Source organism: Eumetopias jubatus, unplaced genomic scaffold (genome assembly GCF_037043125.1).
Source record: "Eumetopias jubatus isolate StellerSeaLion01/CBP00866 unplaced genomic scaffold, mEumJub1_p1.0 scaffold_10, whole genome shotgun sequence".
Lineage (NCBI taxonomy): Eukaryota > Metazoa > Chordata > Mammalia > Carnivora > Otariidae > Eumetopias > Eumetopias jubatus.
In genome coordinates this window covers 127244254-127263414 of record NW_028274816.1, presented here as the reverse complement: position 1 = coordinate 127263414, position 19161 = coordinate 127244254, and the positions used below count along the sequence as shown (strand labels likewise).

The following is a 19161-nucleotide window of genomic DNA, read 5'->3' as shown; positions in this document are numbered from 1 at the left end:
TATTCTGCACCCCCTCTGGTCCTGGGGAGTGGGCATACCCCGAAAGAGTGGGTAAGTCAGGGCATTTACTGCCTTTACCACGAACGAGGCAAGGACTGAAGCATGTGCCAGACACTATTTCATGTAATCCTCGCGATTGTTATCTCCAGGAGACTGAGTCTCAGAGAGGTTAAGTTATCTGCCTACGAGCACACAGCCAGCTTGTGCCAGAGCTGAGAAGAGAACACAGCCTCGCCCAGTCAAGGGCTCTCGGCCCTTGACTCCCCAGCCTCATCAGCCAGCTGGTGGCAGGTTCGGCTGCTTGGAGCTTCCAAAGGAGGACACGCCTGCTCGGGCCCAGCCTGGGATTGACCTCACATTCTCTCTCACCCCCGGGGCTGTACTGACAGCAGAAAGGAGAATGCTTTCATTTCTCTTTCCCCAGACACCAGCTCTGACACCTCCAATTTCTACTGTGATCACAGTGTTTTCTGAGTCAAGCAGGGTATAAGGAAAATCGCTCTTTCCCTGGAATAATTTATCATCTTGTTATTTCCATTAGCTGACTGTTTGAGCCTATTCCGTGCTGAGCTGCTTGAATTCCCAGTTTGGAAATCCCCGGGCTGGGCGGGAAACGGCGCTTGCCACTCTCGGAGCGGATGAAGGAGGTGCTGCCGTCAGGTGTGGGGACAGGGCGTGGGATACAGCGGGGATGGGGCTGAGGATACAAACCAGGGCAGGAAGCAGGGAGGGCTTCTTTCTTCTGCAGAGGTGTGTGCTGGTGGAGTTCCCCAGGGCCCTGCTGGCTGGGAGTGGCGGAGGCCTTCTGGGAGCCACAGCTAGGGGGCCCAAGGGAGGCAAAGCCACTGGCAGGAATGGGGATGGTTCCAGAAAATGAGACCGTGGCCCTGGACCAGGGCGCGGAGTGAGGCTGCTTGAGGATGCTGATGGCGGTTTTCCACAAGGTGAGTATCCTCAGGAGACCATGGACGTGAGCACACCACTTGAGAGCAGGGGCCTCCGGTGCACACCCTCGCTCCGCCCCCTGCTGGCTGTGTTAACTTGTGTCCGTTGCTGACCCTCTCCAACCTCAGTTTTTTCATCGGCAGAGTGGGAGGAATAATGTCGTCCTCCCAGTGTCGTGAGGACTAACGGAGGGGAAGTGTGTGAAGAGTGTAGTCTAGCCGCCAGCCGTGGCACGTGTGACCCAGATGTCAGCTGTTCATGGAGATGGGCTCTTCCCAATTGGCCTGGGAACTTTGCTGGTTTGGGCACTTGCATCCTGCATCCTGGGAAGCCCCTTAGTTGTGGGGAGACTGGGATGGGCGGTCACGTTGGCTGTGGTCTCCACACTCCTCAGGTCCAGGACAGGAGCCCTCAGAGTCTGATCCAGTGCCCTGGGGAGGGCCAGAGCCTTTGCCCAGGTTCTTGCATAATCCTGAGCATCAGCTCACTGGGGCTCTGAGATCTTGCTTTGGCTGAGTTAACTCTCTGTTGGGGGGCGGACTTAAGTTTCCATATTCAAGCTTTTGAACCACAGAGATTCAGATGTGAAATTCAGGCCCTGCTTCACCCAAATCCATCTGCATAAGCATCTGGGCGTGCAGGTGACCCTGGGGACGGTCAGCGTGGGGTGAGGAGTGGCTTCTATTGCTGCAGTGCCAAGGGCATCCAATGGGACATGGCACGCTAGTGCTTTGGCCGCCCCTGGGGGGCACGTGGCCACGTGGGGGTGGGTGGGGGCTGCGGTCAGGGATATCCCCATCTCTCTGGTTTCACTCTCTCACCTCTCTCCCTTCCCTGAAGACCTGTTCACTTCTGATATCTTTTGTGTGGCCTTGGTCTCCTGGTGAAGTGTGTTCTCGTGATCATCTGTGATCAGCCTTTAAAAGTATTTTCCTAAACAAAGACAGTTCCTCCCCAGGAGGACTTGCGGGGCCAACCACCCAGATATTAGCAGCTGTGCTTCATAGGGACTGGTGCTGAGTCATCCGTTTAGACTTGGAAAGCCCTAAGCATCGGGAAAGGCCACGTTTGGGCTCTGTTCCATCCCTCTCTGCCTCCCTCCCTCCATCCCCCATGTCTGCCCACTCATCCACCTGCCCGGCTACCCATCTAGCAATCCGGTAATATCTCTTGACAGCTAACCAGGGATGAATAAGACACGGCCTCTGCCTTGAAGGAGCGGGTGGGGTGGATGGACTCTAGGGGACCCAGCCCTGCCCCACCCCATCTGGTAGCAGAGTCCCGGCTCTGCTCGGGGGGCAGAATGACAACTCTTTTTTTTTTTTTTTAAAGATTTTATTTATTTATTTGACAGAGAGATAGAGAGCACAAGTAGGCAGAGTGGCAGGCAGAGGGAGAGGGAGAAGCAGGCTCTCTGCTGAGCAGGGAGCCAGACATGGGGCTCGATCCCAGGACCCTGGGATCATGACCTGAGCCGAAGGCAGCCGCTTAACCGACTGAGCCACCCAGGCGCCCCCAGAATGACAACTCTTAGCCTTCGGTTCCTTCCCTCCTGAACCGTGAATGAGCCTGGACAGAGAGGCGGAGAGATGGCAGTCAGAAGGGGGGGAGGGAGTGAGGGAGAGGCTTCACTTGTCAGCGGTTCAGCAGGTACAGTCAGACTTAAAATGTCCCCAAAGAGTGTCTGCTGAGAGGCAGGGGGTAAGCACGCTGAATTATTTCTCCAGTAATTGGCACTGAGGAAGCTGCCGACATCCTGGGGTCTGCTGGGAGCTCGCCTGTCTGGCTGAAGACTAGTCCGGGTCTCCTGGGGCTCCTTCAGCTCCCACCCACCTCTCCTCTCCCCTCCCACCTGCCTGCCCTCTCCCCTCCCCAGCTCCACGGTGCTGATGGGGTGACCCCGCTCTCCTCAGCCTTCTGCACAGGCAGCCCGGGGCGGGGGGGGCTGGGTGTGTGCAGGTCGGAGCCCCGGCTGTCTGCGGTCTGGGCAAGGCCAGTGTGGGGTTTTCCTTTGGTCTCATTCCTCTCCTGTGTGGAAGAGCCTGTGCTGGCTCTTTGGATGAGCAATTTGAACCAACTGGTCACGCAGTTTGTAAACAGTCGAATCTTTCTGTGTCTGTGTGCACCGGTGTGTGCATGCGTGGGTGTGTGTGGGGTCTATCTCCCCTGCAAGGGTTTCTGGCTGGGAGCTGGGGCACCTTCTCCCACAGCTGGGCCCTCCGCCTGGTAGCCTCATGCTGGAAGCTGCTTCTCCCTCCCGAGAGGCAGGGTGCTTGGGTGGGCAGCCTGCGGTGGGGGATGATCGAGACAGGTCAGTTTCTAGCCATCTCTGCCTCCTTCCTACTGTGACTGAAGCAGAGAGAACAGGTCAAAGGGGAGCCCCTATGTTGGCAGCCCCCTGGGACTTCCTGTGCCCCCCACCTAAGGGAGCTCTGGGGGACACACTCAGAAAACTCTCTATTGAGTTCCATTCCCTGTCTCACAGATGGCGAGTGACAAAGGCAGAGGCCCGGCCGCAGGGCCAGGATGAGAGGCTGTGTCTCACGTTCCTTGTCAGGGGCTCTGGCCTCCAGCCCAGGTGGAGAGTTTAAGGACTCTCTTCATCAGGCCTTGACGGAGGATCTGGCCATACTTACAGAGTGTGCACCCAGGAAGAACATTCGGGCCAGCCAGGACCAGCCACATAATTCGCAAGGCCCAGTGCAGAATGAGAATATGGGCCCTTGTTCAAAATTATTAAGAATTTCAAGGGGGCGCCTGGGTGGCTCAGTCGGTTAAGTGTCTGCCTTCGGCTCAGGTCATGATCCCAGAGTCCTGGGATCGAGCCCCGCATCGGGCTCCTTGCCCAGCGGGGAGCCTGCTTCTCCCTCTGCCTGCCGCTCCCCTGGCTTGTGCTCGCTCTGTCAAATAAATAAATAAATAATCTTAAAAAAAATTTCAAGACAGTGACAGCAGAGCATTAAAGTGAGCTTGGGGCCCTGTGTGAGCTCACGGGTCACGTGTGCACCCATGAGGCCAGCGCCAAGCTGTTCGAGAGGAGCTGGGGCCCCTGGGTGACCACGTGTTCCCTGTGCCAGGAGCCACAGCGGCAAAGAGATGCCGGAGCCGAGCCTAGTGCTTTAGAAGGAAAGGCAGGCCCCCACGCACTGCTGGTGGGAATGGAAAATGGTCTAGCTGTTGTGCAGAACAGACGGGTGATTCCTTGAAGACCTCCCCGTGGGACCACCATGTGCACCAGCAATCCCGAGTCTGGGTGTGTGCCCCGAAGAATTAAGGCAGGGTTGTGAACAGATACTTGGACACCAGTGTTCCTAGCAGCATTATTCACAATAGCCCCAAGCTGGAAATCACGTCCATCAACAGATAATTGGATGAACCATGTGATGTGTCTATACGATGGGGTGATTGTATAACTGGGATTTATTCTTTGGCCATAAAATGGAAGGAAATTCTGACCCAGGCTACACCGTGGACGGACCTTGAAAACATCACACCAAGTAAAGTAAGCCAGAAGTGAAAGAACAAGTACGGTATGATTCCATGTGTATGAGGTACCTAGAATGGTGGTGTTCGTAAAGACAGAGGGGAGAACGCTGGCCACCCGCAGCTGGGGGAGGGAGAATGGGGAGTTTGCTTCATGGGTGTGGAGTTCAATCTGGAAGGATGGAAAAGTTCTGGAGGTGAATGGTGGTGGTGGCTGCACGATTATGTAAAGGTAGTTAACGTCACTGAACTGCACACGTAAAAATCGCTAAAATGGTAAACTTATGTGTATTTTGCCACGATAAGAAAAAGAAAGAGAGGAAAGAAAGGCAGGAGGCGGGGCGCCTGGGTGGCTCAGTCAGTTAGGCCTCTGCCTTTGGCTCAGATCATGATCTTGGGGTCCTGGGATCGAGTCCTGCATCGGGCTCCCTGTTCAGTGAGGAGCCTGCTTCTCCCTCTCCCTCTGCTCCTCCCCCCTGCTTGTCTTCACCTGTGTACGTTCTCTCGCTCTCTCTCTCTCAAATAAATAAATAAAATCTTAAAAAAATAAAGGAAGAAAGAAAAGCAGGTAGCATGGGAAGACAAGACATTTGTAGGGCTGGTGAGATGTGCTGGGGGCTGAGGAATGGTAGCTCCCCTCCTGGAGTTCAGGGGCCAAGTTCAGGTGTAGCTCCCATAGCCCTTGGAGGAGCTGCAGGGCAGTCCAGAGACAGGTCCTCTTGCCAAAGTCCCTGAGAAGCTACTCGATTGATGGAAGCTCTTGGAGACCCTCTAAGCCAAATCCACCCCTGCAACTGCCTCTACATTGTGGCCTGAAAAGCCTTCACCAAACCCACCCTGGGTGTCCGATGAGGGAAGATTCATGAGAGCACCTGGCGTTCTCAGCCACATGGGACCATGGGCACAAGACAGTGTCCAACGTGGGGGCCAAAATCTCTGGGCTGTGCCTGAGCCTTATTCTCATTTATTACATTAGCAGTGGGAAAATGTCCCAGTGGGACAAGGGGCTGACTTTACCCCATTTATCTAGAAGTTTGGATCTGTGCGGCTGACAGCCCAGCTGCCCTTTACCTGTGCTTGGCTCCCCCTGGCCCTCGGAATCCTGATTCAACAGCAAACTGCCACCCTGCACTGAACATGGTCTTTGGCATCCAACTGCCCTGCATTCCAATCTGGGCTCTTTTGACCCTTCTGGGTCTCAGTTTCCTCTTCTTTAAAATGGGAACAGTAGAAAGATCTGCCTCATAGGTGGGTGAGGATCCCTAAAGTTGATAGCAGGTGATTGGTTCACCAGATAGTGCCCATAATGGTGTTGTTTTTTTTTCCTAAAGATTTTATTTATTTATTTGCGAGAGAGAGCGCGAGCGCGCATGTGCGCACGAGTTGGGGGTGGGGAGAGGGAGAAGCAGACTCCCTGCTGAGCAGGGAGCCTGATGCGGGACTCGATCCCAGGACTCCAGGATTATGACCTGAGCTGAAGTCAGATGCTTAACTGAGTCACCCAGGCGCCCTGCCCTCATGTTCTTACGTCATCTGAACATCTTCTGAGGCAAGCACCACGTCTGAATCCTACGGGAGTCATAACTAATAGCAGTGGTAGGAGTTTTACACGTGCTTTCAGGTTTCGAATTTCCACAATAGTCCTGTGAAGGAAGTACTCTCTCATTTTATAGTTGAGGAAACTGAGGCACAGAGATGTTCCCATAATTTCAGGTACTAAGTGGTGGAGCTCGGATTTGACATGAGGTGTCCAAAGTTTATGAGCTCTCCACCTGCTATCTCTTTTAGGGACTACTTGGGTTATCCAGTATTGGGGACATTGGGGACAAATCAGGTCACGTCTGTATTTCCTGATTTTTGCAGATGACACAACATTCTTCACCCCCTGCCATGAAAGGCTCAGCTCCAAAAGTTAATTTGTAAGTTTGCCTGCTTGAGACTTGGAAAGCATTTTTGTAAGAAAAAGATTTCTCAGTTCCCAGACCAGCGCACAAATAGCCCTTGACTCCTGGCAGCTTCCGGACCCCCTGGGGGCACATCCATAGTCCACCTCCTGCCTAAAGCTGAGGGCTTCCAGGATTAACTCATGAGGAAACCGCTTCAGAACCTCATCGACCCTGTGACATGTCTCTGGGAAAGGCATTTGGCGTTTACCCTGAGGACTGCAGGATCGGGTCCCTCCCCGGGACGGGGTCTGGTGGGCACTGAGTCTGGGGGCCTGTGCTGCACTGGGTCTGAGAGGTTTAAGGGGGATTCCCTCTACAGCCGGGAAGCAGGGGCAACAGCCCTTACAGGCCGGGATCTGGGTTGTATTTTCTCCGCCCCGCAGGTCCTCCTCACTCCCTCTCCCTCACCTGTTACGGCTCAGGATTCTCACTCCTACCCTGTGGGTTCATCCTGAGTTTGATATGTTTTTTTCCTTTAAAAAGAGCTCAGTGTTAGAAATGTGATGGAGTATATCGTTGAAATAAGGGCAACCATCCTCCAAAGTTTTTAACATAGGGCAGCAACCCCTGCACCTCCTCACGTCTTTCTCTTGGCAACCCTCTGAACCCCTAACCGCTCTGCTGGTATTCACTTTCCTACTGAAATTTCATACTGATTCGATTTCTTGATTTTTCGGTATTACATATTATATATATCACAATATAAAATATCATACCATATATATTCTCCCCAACACACATATGCTTCTCATCCCTTTGTATACCCTTATATACCTTCTCGGTGCTCATGTTCCAGTCTGGGCCGGCTGGCCTTGGCCTCTAGCCCAGCCACACAGCCACTGCCATCGTCCTGGGGACTCTCTCTGCCCCTCTCCTGTGTTGGATCTCCAGTTTCCAGTTCCTGCTATCCTCTTTCCTGTTTTTTTCCCTTGTCTGGTTGGAGCACACCCTTTAGTAGCTGTCTGAGAATGAACGTATAGGAGGTCAATTTTTTAAAAAACTCACATGTCTGAAAATATCTTCATTCGACCATCACTGAGATTTGGCTGGATAGAAATCAAGACCAGAAACCGTTTCCTATCAGAATTCAGAAGGAAAGAAAAAAAAAAAGAATTCAGAAGAATATTACTTCAAAATCTGCTTTGAGAGGGGCGCCTGGGTGGCTCAGTCGGTTAAGCATCTGCCTTCGGCTCAGGTCATGATCCCAGGGTCCTGGGATTGAGCCCCACATTGGGCTCCCTGCTCAACGGGGAGCCTGCTTCTCCCTCTGCCTGATGCTCCCCCTGCTTGTGCTCTCTCTCTCTCTGACAAATAAATAAAATCTTTTAAAAAAAATCTTTGAGAATCTCAATGCCATTTAACATCCCTGATCCTTGGTATGTGACTTGTTGCTTTTTTTTCTTTTTTCCCTTGGAATCCTGAAACTTTATGATAAGAAGGCTTGCTATAGTTCCTTAAATGGTTTTATTTTGAAGGACTTCAGACCTATAAAAATAAAGCGAACATAATATATAATGAAATATTACGATATAAATGTTGCAAAACCATCTATCCATCAGTGACATTGGAACATCACCAACACGACAAAACCCCTCCTTAACCGGCCCTCTCTTCTCGAGATGTGCCTTGAGATCTGTTGTTTGCCCTTCCTGTGCATTTCTTCTTTCGCTGCATAAAATGTTAATATATGTCATTTCTCCCCGTTTTAAAAATCTAGATATAGACCGTGTCATAAAGCATGTATTTTTCTGCCGTTTCTTTGCTTGTGGCCGTTCATGAGAGTCATCTACGCGGGAAGTACCCACTCATTTCCACCAGCACATTCCATTGTTTGACTACACTGTATCAGCGCTTATGTATCTCTTCTTCTGTTGATGCTACGTAGGGTGTTTCCAATTTTTGGCTAATAAAAAGGTACTGCTCTCAACACCGTATACCTCTCCTGGAGCCCACTCTGAGGAGCTTCTGTATGAAAATGCTTCCTGCTTCTGCCAGCACATGGGAGTCACGTGTGGAGGTTTGCAGAATCCTAATGTCAAGGCTGAGCCCCAAATTGATGGAGCCAGAATCTCAGGGTGTCTGAGGGGAGGATGTCGGGTGTGACGTGCTTGTCAAACTCCCCAGGTAATTCCGATGCCTGGCCAGTGGTGACTACCGCTGGCCCACACCGGTGCTACCCCGAGTGTGGTCCTCCAGCCAGTAGCTGGTTACACGTACGCTCGCAGCCCCTGGCCCAGGCCCCACGAGTGAGAGCCTGTTTCAGCAAGACCTCAGGTGATGGAGATAATTTCTTCAACAATTTTCTCCCCTTTATTTTATTTCTTGGTTTGAAATGCCTATCAGTTGGGAGTTGGACCTTCTGCATGGATCTTACCTTTGGGTCGTCCAACTTTCTTGACTTTTTCCTCATACGCTTACATCTCTTTTTGTGTTTTACTTCCTGGGAGATTCTTCTCTCATCTTCCATTCCTTCTAAGGCATTTTTATTTAGTTTTCAAATTTATTTTTTAAAGATTTTATTTATTTATTTGACAGAGATAGAAAGAAAGCACAAGCAGGGGGAGGGGCAGAGGGAGAAGCAGGCTTCCCTGCAGAGCAGGGAGCCTGACGTGGGGCTCGACCCCAGGACCCTGGGATCATGACCTGAGCTGAAGGCAGACGCCCAATGGACTGAGCCACCCAGGCGCCCCTCTAATGCATTTTTAAATTCTGCTATTATATTTTTAATTTTCAAGAGACTTGACACTTCCTTTTTAATTTGATTTTAACACTTCTTTTTTTAAAAATAACACTCTTGATTTCAGTTCAGGTCATGATCTCAGGGTCATGAGATTGAGCCCCCTGCATTGGCTTCTGTGTTCAGCACGGAGTCTGCTTGAGGATTCTCCCTCCCTCTCCCTGCACTGGCCCTCCTGCTCCATCTCTCTCTCTCTCTCAAATATATAAATAAATCTTTATTTAAAAAAAAAAAGTTTTTCCCTCTCCCCTCTGCCCCTCCCCCCACTTGCTTGCTTTCTCTTTCTCTCTCTATAACTAACTAACATTCTTTTCCTGTTTCATGGGTGAATATCTTCGGAGGGTTGTTCCCTGACCCCTTTCCTCCTGTGTCTTGGAATCTCTATTTTTGGTTTGTTGGTTTTGGTTAACTGTTGGCGCCTTTGGCTGTTCCAGCTGAGTACCACACAGCCAGGCTACTAGAAATTGTCCACGCGGGTAGGGTTTGTGGACAGGGGGCCTCACGGCGGGGGGGCGGGGGGACTGGGCAGAGAAGCGGGAATTGCCAACCTTAGGATCTCTCAGTCTTTTCTCTTCAGTCAGTTCCCCAGTGACAGGCTGAATAACATCTTGCCTCGGGGGCAGGTGGATGGAGAATAAGCCAGCTGTTAGCCGGGGAGGGGGCAGAGGGTCTCTCCATTAACCGCTGCCTCACTCCAGCCTTTGGTTGGGCTTGGGGGCCTCAGTACCAAATCCTTCTAGTTCACCCTTGGCCAGCAGTAAACCTGGGTCTACTAGGGTCTACCAGGGTCAGGAAAGGGCCGTGTGGGCTGTGAGGAGGGACCTGGGGATCTAACTTCTTCCCACCAATACTATTTTCATACCCATCCTAACCTCCATCTTAGGGGCACCTGGCCCCTCCAAGTTCTGAGAATTTGGTGGATTCTGCAAAGCAAATGGGCTTGTTCATGGCTGCCTTTCTCCCTTGGAGACATTTTGGGGAGCTGGGGAAGCTGACATTGAACGAGGTGTATTCTTCCATCTCCCAAAGTTTCCAGACCTCTCTCCTCTCCACTGCCATCCCTCTCCTCTATGGCTTTGTAACTTATGCCATTTCATTCCTTTAGGTCACCCTGGTGGGGCTTGGGGGGGGGGGGCAGAGGAAATACAAACGTCTCCAGTCCACTGTATTGAACCACAAGTCCCTGTCCATTTTACAAGCATTTTCACACCTGTGCATAGAAGTTCGTACAATTCATTTTGATTATTTGCATGTATACTTAAATTTTTTTCTAAGCATAAATGGCCTTGTTTTTCCATTTAACATGAGGCTTGTGAGTTCTATCACACAGAGATCGAGCTCATTCCTTTCACCATGGCTTAGGGAGTGTTCCCGGGATCAACAGACTACATTCTTTTCCATCCATTTCTCTAATCGATGCATCTCAGAAACACAAGTGACTGTGGTCTTTGGATCAACACACTGGCTCAATGCAAATTCTAATCTTTATTGTTATAATTCTGAAGCATAACTTGTCACAGGGAAACAGTCAGTCTTTTTACCATCTGCCACTGGCAAGGGCAAAAAACCTAATGGTGGGGGCCTGAGAGCCCAGAGAGAAGGCCCTTCAAGGACCAGGTGCAAGGGGCAGGATGGGCAGATGTGGACACCAATACACACACACACACACACACACACACTCTCTCTCTCTCTCTCTATCTCTGTCTTCAGGGAAGGGTTTTCCAGAAGCATCTGCTCACACTCTGAATTATTTTTCATGCCAAACCGAACCTACTGAAGAGAAGTGAATTAAAGGCTTAGGGGAGCCTTGCACCCCAGCTGGGGACGCAGCTGAACGCTGCTCTTCAATGAGTGAATTCACGGTATCCACCAGAGCCCTTCCCAGCTCCACAAGCTGGGGAGAGGCTGAGCTGAACCTGGGGAGGCCGTCACAGGGGTTCCAAGAAACCCAAGCAAGGGCCAGGTTTTGCCAACAGCTCCTGAGCCAGTCTCAAACAAGGGGAGGATGCTGCTCCTGCTTCCAGAGCCCTCGGCAGAGGGAACGATGGGTGAGCCACTCATCCCACACATTCTAGGACCCACTGCTCATCTCTAGGGGCCAAGCTCAGCTTTGAAGGGCAATGTTCAGGGTTGGGTTCTTCTTCCATTAATCCAAATATGGAGAAAGCCCAGCCCAGTGCCCTCCAAAACTGCAGTGCATATGGGAGGGCCCCATAAGGTGGTCTGCAGGCCTTTGTGGCCCAACCCAAGACAAGAGCAAACTTAAAATGAACATGGAGGTAGACTGAGGGAGGGTGCGGGGGAAGGACAATAAATAAAGGTCATGGCTGAGTGGAATGGCTGTGGTGGGGGGGTGGGGGCAGGGCTCCCAGGAGAGAAGGGGCAGAAAGGCACTGAGTGGGGGAAGGAGACTCAGCCCCCCAAACACTGGTTTGTTGAGTCAGAGGTCATGTCCAATAGGGCTGGCCAGCTGAGGGCTCCAGACTGCTTGCTCACCAGACTCTCCCAGTTTTCTTTCTCTCTCGAACTCTTCCACTGGAAAGTCTGCTCCATGTCCCAAACATGTCTCTGCCAGGGCAGGCAGACGGGGCCTTCGGAGGCCATGTCAGCAGCGGGGAATTGCCCAGGTGTGCCTTTTGCCTTTAGGGGATAGGAAAAAAAAGACCACTGTAGGGTGAGCAGAGGCAGGGTCCCTCCCCAGCGACAGCCTGAACTTTGGGAATGGTGTGGGAATAGAAAACTTCCCTCGGCTTGTTTCAGAAGCCCCGGGACCCCTTCCATGCACTGGGCCACATGGCCTGTCCCGTTACCGGATATTTGCTGAAGACCTACTTAGGGTAGGCACTCCCCAAGAATGCTGCACTTCACACTCCCCCCAACCCACAAGGAACACAGTGTGGTCCCCACTTTAGCAATAATGGAACTGGGTGCAGAGAGATCAAATATTAGGTTGAGTCATATTGATGCCAATATCTGACTATTTCTGATCTATAAAAGCAATTTTATATGGTTGAATCTGATGGTTTGCCCAAGTTCACATGTCTGTGGGTGGCAGGGCTGGGATTAAAATGTGGTTGATTCCAAACTGTCCTCTGCGGGGGATTTCAGGAGGCCAGAAGGAGGGGAGAGGATCCACTCCACAGACAGGGCCTCCCTCTCCCAGAGACCTGCCCACCCATGGCCTCTCAAATGCTCTGCCCTGCAGCTTCTTGGCACCATCGAGGCGGGAGAAAGGGGAAGAGGGAAGACAGGGAGTGGGTGAGAGCTCCCACAAGGCTTCCCCGTGGGGGGGGGGGGCTGCCAGCACATACAGCCTACCGGTGGGGGGTGCGGGTCAGCTGCTGTGCTGATCCACGCATGCGCCGCATGCCCCCGGGCCCTGGCCCAGAGTTGCCAAGTCCAGCTGGGGCTTCTTTCTTGAAGGAGACTGGGGGCCGGACTGAGGTCCTTCACCCTGCCTGCCCCCATTGCATGATGCTCCAAAGTTGGCCAGGTAGGGACAGTGGGCACAGCAGGGTGGAGCTTGAGTTCTTGCCCTTGGTTTCCACACCCATCAAAAGGGGATAAGAAACCTCCCATCTACTGCTCCAATAGAACGCAAGTGGCCCTTAGAAGTTCGAGGGCGGGCGAGGCTCCATGCAGCCAGCTCCAGTGGTCCTGAATTCTCCTGCTGATTTAGGTCTGGGCTGTTCTGGGTGAGCTGATGCGGCTTCTTCAGCCACATGGTAGGTGGTGGTAGGTAGGCGACCTTTCTGAAGGCCACGGATTGTCTCCTACCTGCTCGGGCTGAGCACACGATTGGGCTCGGTGAGGACTGGGTGGCCTGGAGCACAGTAGGTACTCTTGAAACAGGAGTTACTAAGGCTACTGGAGATGGGGAAATGCTCTGAAAGATGACACGTTTCACAAAGCAGAGGTTGGTAAGAACCATCATTATGATTACTAGGAATGGATGGGGTGGTTGTCATGAGTATCTGGGGTCCCCCTCTCTACTCATTGCAGACAGGGGTGGGGTCTGGCTCACGTCAGATCCCCCAGCGCCTGGCAGAGCACTCAATAAACAGAATTGTAAACATCACCTAGCACTCTCCAGTTTGGGCGGATGGAGTGAGGGAGGAGGACCATGGGGAAGCAGAAGAGGGAGAGGTAGGTGGGTTAGAAGGGCAGCTTGGTACTCACCAGGGCTCTTTGGGTCTGGCCAGGGTGGGGTGCCTGGCTGTGGGTCTGCAGAGCCGGTCCCGGTCTCACTGGCCAGGCTGTTCTGGCTCCCCAAGAGGTGGCCGGGCTGGCGGGTGGGGCCCATCTTGGGGGACTCCCTGCCACCTGCAAGAGACCATGTGTGGGCTCTTTGGACCTTGAACTGAGACAGAGACGATCTCAGCCTGATAAGGAGCTGATCTAAAATCTTCTCATTTGGGGGGCATCTGGGTGGCTCAGTTGGTTGAGGGTCTGACTCTCGATCTCAGCTCAGGTCTCAATCTCACGGTGAGTTCGAGCCTCGTGTTGGGCTCCATGCTGAGCGTGGTCTACTTAAAAATAAACAGATAGATAAGAAAATCAAATCTTCTCATTTGGAACTGTAGTAGGTATCTATGGGATTGTCTGCTCAGAGCCACTTACTGGCTGCCTCCACATGGCTGCCATGTTCTCGAGAGATCCTACCCTCTGAGCAATGTTGACTGGTCCAGGATATATGAAGGTCACTGCATAGGCCTTCAAGTCAGTTCAGTAAAGAACAAGTCACCAACATGAAAACCAGCAACGAGGAGGGGTTTTCCCTGCCTTCATAGAATGAGGGAGAAGGGTGTGTATCTCCATTAACCCAATGCAATTTTTAAAAAAGTTTGTTTTTTTGTTTATTTAGGTAGTCTCTACACCAATGTGGGGTTTGAACTTGACCCTGAGATCAGGAGTCACATGCTCTACGGACTGAGCCAGCCAGGTGCCCCAGTGTTTTTTTTTTTTTTTTAAAGATTTTATTTATTTATTTGACAGAGAGAGATACAGCGAGAGAGGGAATACAAGCAGGGGGAGTGGGAGAAGCAGGCTTCCTGCGGAGCAGGGAGCCCAATGCGGGGCTCGATCCCAGGACCCTGGGATCATGACCTGAGCCGAAGGCAGACGCTTAACGACTGAGCCACCCAGGCGCCCCTGTTTTGTTTTTTTTTAAGATTTTATTTATTTGAGAGAGAGAGCACGAGTGTAGGGGGGAGGGGTGGAGGGAGAGGGAGAAGCCGACTCCCCAATGAGCACGGAGCCTGACAAGGGGCTCCATCCCAGGACCCTGAGATCATGAGCCAAAGGCAGACGCCCAATTGACTGAGCCCCCAAGTGCCCTCCCAATGGGGTTATTTTTAAAAGATTTTAGTTATTTATTTGAGAGAGAGAGAATGAGAGAGAGAGAGAGCACATGAGAGGGGGGAGGGTCAGAGGGAGAAGCAGACTCCTCTCCGAGCAGGGAGCCTGATGTGGGACTCGATCCCGGGACTCCAGGATCATGACCTGAGCCGAAGGCAGACACTTAACTGACTGAGCCCCCCAGGCGCCCCCCCAATGGGGTTATTAATTGCTGCCTTTATTAACTAAGGAATCTTTCTTCAGGTATAGCTGTTATCGAGCCGAGCTGAGAGTGCAGAGATGGTGCCTGAAATCTCCCACGTCCCCCTGGTCATAGCTGAGAGCTGGTGTGAGGGAGGGTTCAAGAGCTCTGCGGGGGGCAGGGGGGTGTATAAAACCTGCCCTGGAAACCAAGGCAGGCAGGTGAATTTCCTTTATACTTTTCTAAGATAGAATCCTTAGGCTGAGAGGCCTAACAGATCATCTAGCCCAGAAACCAGCATCATGTCCCGCGCGGTCTCCACCTACTGATACTGACCACTTGGAAAACTGTGCTGAGAAGGATTCTGAGGCCACGTCAGGCTCTGTGGGAGAGTACTGCGATCAGCTAGTAATGTCTGCCACGGGCACAGGCGTGGGAGCGGAAGTACATGCGCCAGGCATTTGCCATCTCTGATCTAGCCTGAACTGCCATCCCCACCAGGAATTCCTTCCATGTCAGCTCCGGCAGAGCACCCTGCCTTGGTCCCAGAACAGCACCCCGAGGCATGTCCTTCCAGTCCGGGACAGTTATTATAAAGCTCTCTGCTTATGCACTAAAATCAGCCTCCCTGAAATGTTTTTCAAAAACCCAGTTCTAACCTCTGGAGTAACTCTGAATGATTTGGTCCTTTTCCCAGGAAGGCCCTTCGTGTGTTTAAAGGAAAGAAAAATGTGCCCCCAGGCCTTCTCTGCACCAGCCTCCAGGTCCCGTTCATTCATAAGACAAGGTCACAGAGGAGAGCTCAAACGCTAAGACACTTTGGGGACCACCTGCTCCATCCCATTTGTGCTAAATAGAGGGAAACAGAGGCCCAAGAGGTCAAGGTATGTATTCAGGGTCCCACCATGGTTTCACGGCAGAGCTGAGCAAGCCCAAGGAACTTACTACCGGATGTTCACAGTTCTCATCATTCACGAGACAAAATCTCATCCAGGGGATGCTCACAGGGAGCCTCAGGAGGAATTCCAGGTGTGCAGGCAGGTGCGCTAGATCTGCCCTTCCCCCTCCACCCCTGCACCATCCATCTGGGCCCCCTTTCTGTCCTGCTCTGCAGTGGTGCTAATGCTTAGCTTCTGGTCATCCCAGCCCCAGGCCCCCACCCCTCCCGTCGACACCAGCTGGGGAGCCACGATTGGAGGAAGCAGCCATGCCATCTGCAATTGGGGGGGGGGCGCTTCGGGAACAAGTAGCATCCTTGCTCTGCTTACCTGCCTCCCCGCAGGGCTTGGTAGCTTTGGGTTCCCTGACCCCCGTCAGAAGAAGCCTGTCCTCCAGGCTAGAGGAGCTGAGATCCGAGTCACTGTCACTGTCACTGGAAACCACTGGAAAGAACAGACACCAGCACAGGAGGTTACCCCTACCAGTCACTAACCAGCGGGCACGTAGGATAGAGGGGCTGGGGCAGGCCTCCCCTCTGCCGGGACAAAGCGGCTGATTATCCCCTTGGGTGCAGGACAACTGCTCTGAGGCTGGCACCTGGCAATGCTCAGGACAACATCACAGGTAACAAAATTTCCGGTCCTCACCAACCCTTATAAAGCACTCCAGGCACTTGACATATGCTAGCTCACTGAAGCTTCAGAACAACCCTGGCAGACAGGGTTGCGCTCATTTTACAGGTGAGGAAGCCAAGGCACTTGCCCGAGGTGGTAAGTGGGAGGGCTGGGGGTATGCCCCCAGCAGACTGGCTCTCTACACCCCGTGTCTGCAACCACTCTGATTTTACTGGAAGAAACTGGGAGCCGGCAGGCCTGGACGCTCATCCCAGTTCATCCAGTAATGTGCAGTGGGGCCTTGTGAATGCAGACGGGAGCCAGGCTGATGGGGTTGGAGTCCCAGGAGAGGGGAGGACAGGGAGCTCTCCCAGTGAACACCCTCTGTGGTAGAAACCTTCTTTTCTGGACTAAACAGGACCCATATTTGGCTGGTGGGTCAACAGTGGGAGTCATAATACAGGATATATTCATAGATTAGACCTTCTGTCAGCATAGAAATGTACATCCATTCACCCATGTTTTCACGGAGGGCTTGGGTGCTGCTTGAGATCGGGCCCACAGAGTCTTTCGTGTCTAAGCTGCGTCCATACTGCCGTGTCTGTGATCCCCAGGGGCAGGGTCTCTAAATGGGAGCACAGCTTAGAGACGCAAGCAAAGTGGGATGACTACAGGATCCTTCTCTGCTTTTCCGTTTCTTTCTCCTGCTTTTCACAGTTGTCCTGCCCACACCTGATTCAATAGCTTTTTTAAGCAAGTAGCTTCTCTCAAGACTTTCAGAAGTCCTGGTTTTAATGAAAACAACTCTGTCCTTCCTGGCTCTTTTCATCAGTTTACGTAACATTTAATTAAGTGATGTCACTCTAATACCAAGTACGACAGCACAGGAAGGTTTGGGATCACAGGTAAGCAGCTCTCACAGGGGACTGACTCGGTGGATGGGGTGTGGGTCCGTGTGCCTTGCCAGGGAGTGCAAAGTGCCGGGTCTGGAGGGAGGGGAGGAGCAGTTGGGCATTCTGCCCGGCACGGGGCCAGCTGCCCAGACAGCACTACTACCCATCAGCCCCATGCCCCAGGGACCCGTGGGGTGGCAGACGAGATCGGAAATCCAATCAGTCTATGCCAAGGGTGGCTAAGAGGCTTCAAGTGATGGGCCAGGCCCCTCGTGGAGCAGTGTGCAGAGGAGGATCTGGAGCCAGCACTGGAGCCCTGCAGGAAGGAGAGTCTGGTCAGGTAGGAAAATCCACTGGGGTACAGGAGCAGCAGGGGCAGGACCCAGGCCACAGAGCTTCTACCTGGATCTAGGGCCTTCTGGAAAGCCTTTGTGCCTTCACCTTTCAGCAAAGGGAGTCACAGGTCACAGAATTTGGCAACCAGAGGGATGGAGCTGGCCATCCGTTCCAGCTCTAGGAGATTCTCCACCCTGTGCTTCCATAGCAGAGCGTCTGGTACCACACAGGGCGCTTCGGGAAGAAGCCCTGATGACTGCTCGGCTCTTCTCTCTCCCTCATCCCCACATGCTGCCAGCTTTGCCTCCTAAGTCGTTCTCCAATTGGTGGCCTCCTCACCATGGTCACAGCCCCTGCTTAGCTCAAGACCTCAGGGTCTCCAGGCTGGACTCCTTCAATAGCTTCCCACCTGGGCCCCACCTGTGGGCACCTCTCTCTGCGCAGAGGGGAATGCTCCAGCTAACACGCAAATCCTAGCCTACCTTTTATTTATTTTTTTGTTTATTTGAGAAAGAGAGGAAGCACGAGCATGAGCTTGGGAGCAGCAGAGGGAGAGGGAGATTCCCCACTGAGCAAGGAGGCTTGATCCCAGGACCCTGAGATCATGACCTGAGCAGAAGGCAGACGCACGCTGAACCCACTGAGCCACCCAGGCGCCCCCATCCTGCACAATCTTACCCAGGCTTCTCCACACGGCTGGGTTCTTACCAAACTGCCGGTCAGTATCTCCTCCAGCAACTCACTTCCTACTGCCCAGAATGCCCTGCCATGGCTCTTCCCCTGGCTCCTTTTTATTATTTTTTTAGTAATCTCTACACCCAACGTGGGGCTTGAACTCACAACCCCGAGGTCAAGAGTCGCACGCTGTACTGACTGAGCCAGCCAGGCACCCCTCTCCTGGCTCCTTTTGGACACCATCTCCTCCAGGGAGCCTTCCCTATCACCTGCACCTGGCTGGCTGATGCCCTATGCATTCTGCTACAGCCACTCTCCGCTTTCAGTGTGTGTGTGTGTGTAAGCGCACCACGAATGAGGCTGTCGTGCTTCTCCTGCACAGTCTGACCCACGTGGGTGGGGCGACAGTGATGTTAACGTGATTGTTCCCAGCTTTTTCTTCCTCTAGCTGCTCAAGGATTTTGCCTTTTCTGCTCTCTTTTCCTCCTGGCCTTCCCGAGAAAGAGTTCTGCTTTGGCTTTGTGGGCTTTTGTGATGTAGAATCAATAGGAGCTGGGGATTCAGAGGGGCTCAGGTCCATATGCCCCTTCATAGTATCTGAGAAGTGCAAAGGCCTGATTTATTTTGCAATTGCTTTGCAGGTCCCAGACGGGGTTTCTTTGATCATGACTCAACTGACTGGACCTCACGGGTGTTGGTATTATAAGCATGTACTTATTTTTGACTCACTTGGTGACTAAGCACCAACCCTGGGGGTCCCCCGACAAAGGGAGTGGGAGGTGGGCAGGAGGCAGCGAGCAGCTCCCCGGGTCTCCCCTGAGGCAGCTGCAAAGAAATCAGGGAGGGTGGTGCACCCCCACAGCAGGGGGTCTGGCAGCCTGTTAAGCAGAAGGGAGTCCCTGAGGGGAGCTGGGATTGATCTCCAATTGGCTTCCCCACTCTCCAGCAGAGATGCTTATGCATAATGTAGTCATTCTTCCATCTCCTCTATGTTCAGTCTTCCTTCTTCCAACATGCAGGATCTTCATAATTCTGGGGCCAGAGGGGAGGGGGG

General features: G+C 52.6%; 1 protein-coding gene across 1 annotated transcript in view; it reads right to left on the bottom strand.

Annotated features, from left to right (window-relative positions):
• Positions 1-10610: 10610 nt before the first annotated feature.
• The window catches only part of RPH3AL (rabphilin 3A like (without C2 domains)), a 139914-nt gene continuing 131363 nt past the window's right edge, over positions 10611-19161 (bottom strand). Inside the window, exons 7-9 of the mRNA XM_028109225.2 lie at positions 15919-16032; positions 13291-13434; positions 10611-11751 (exon numbers count right to left, since the gene is read on the bottom strand). Coding sequence (XP_027965026.1) covers positions 11717-11751; positions 13291-13434; positions 15919-16032 — 293 coding nt within the window. The 3' untranslated portion in view covers positions 10611-11716. The remainder of the gene's footprint in view (positions 11752-13290; positions 13435-15918; positions 16033-19161) is intronic.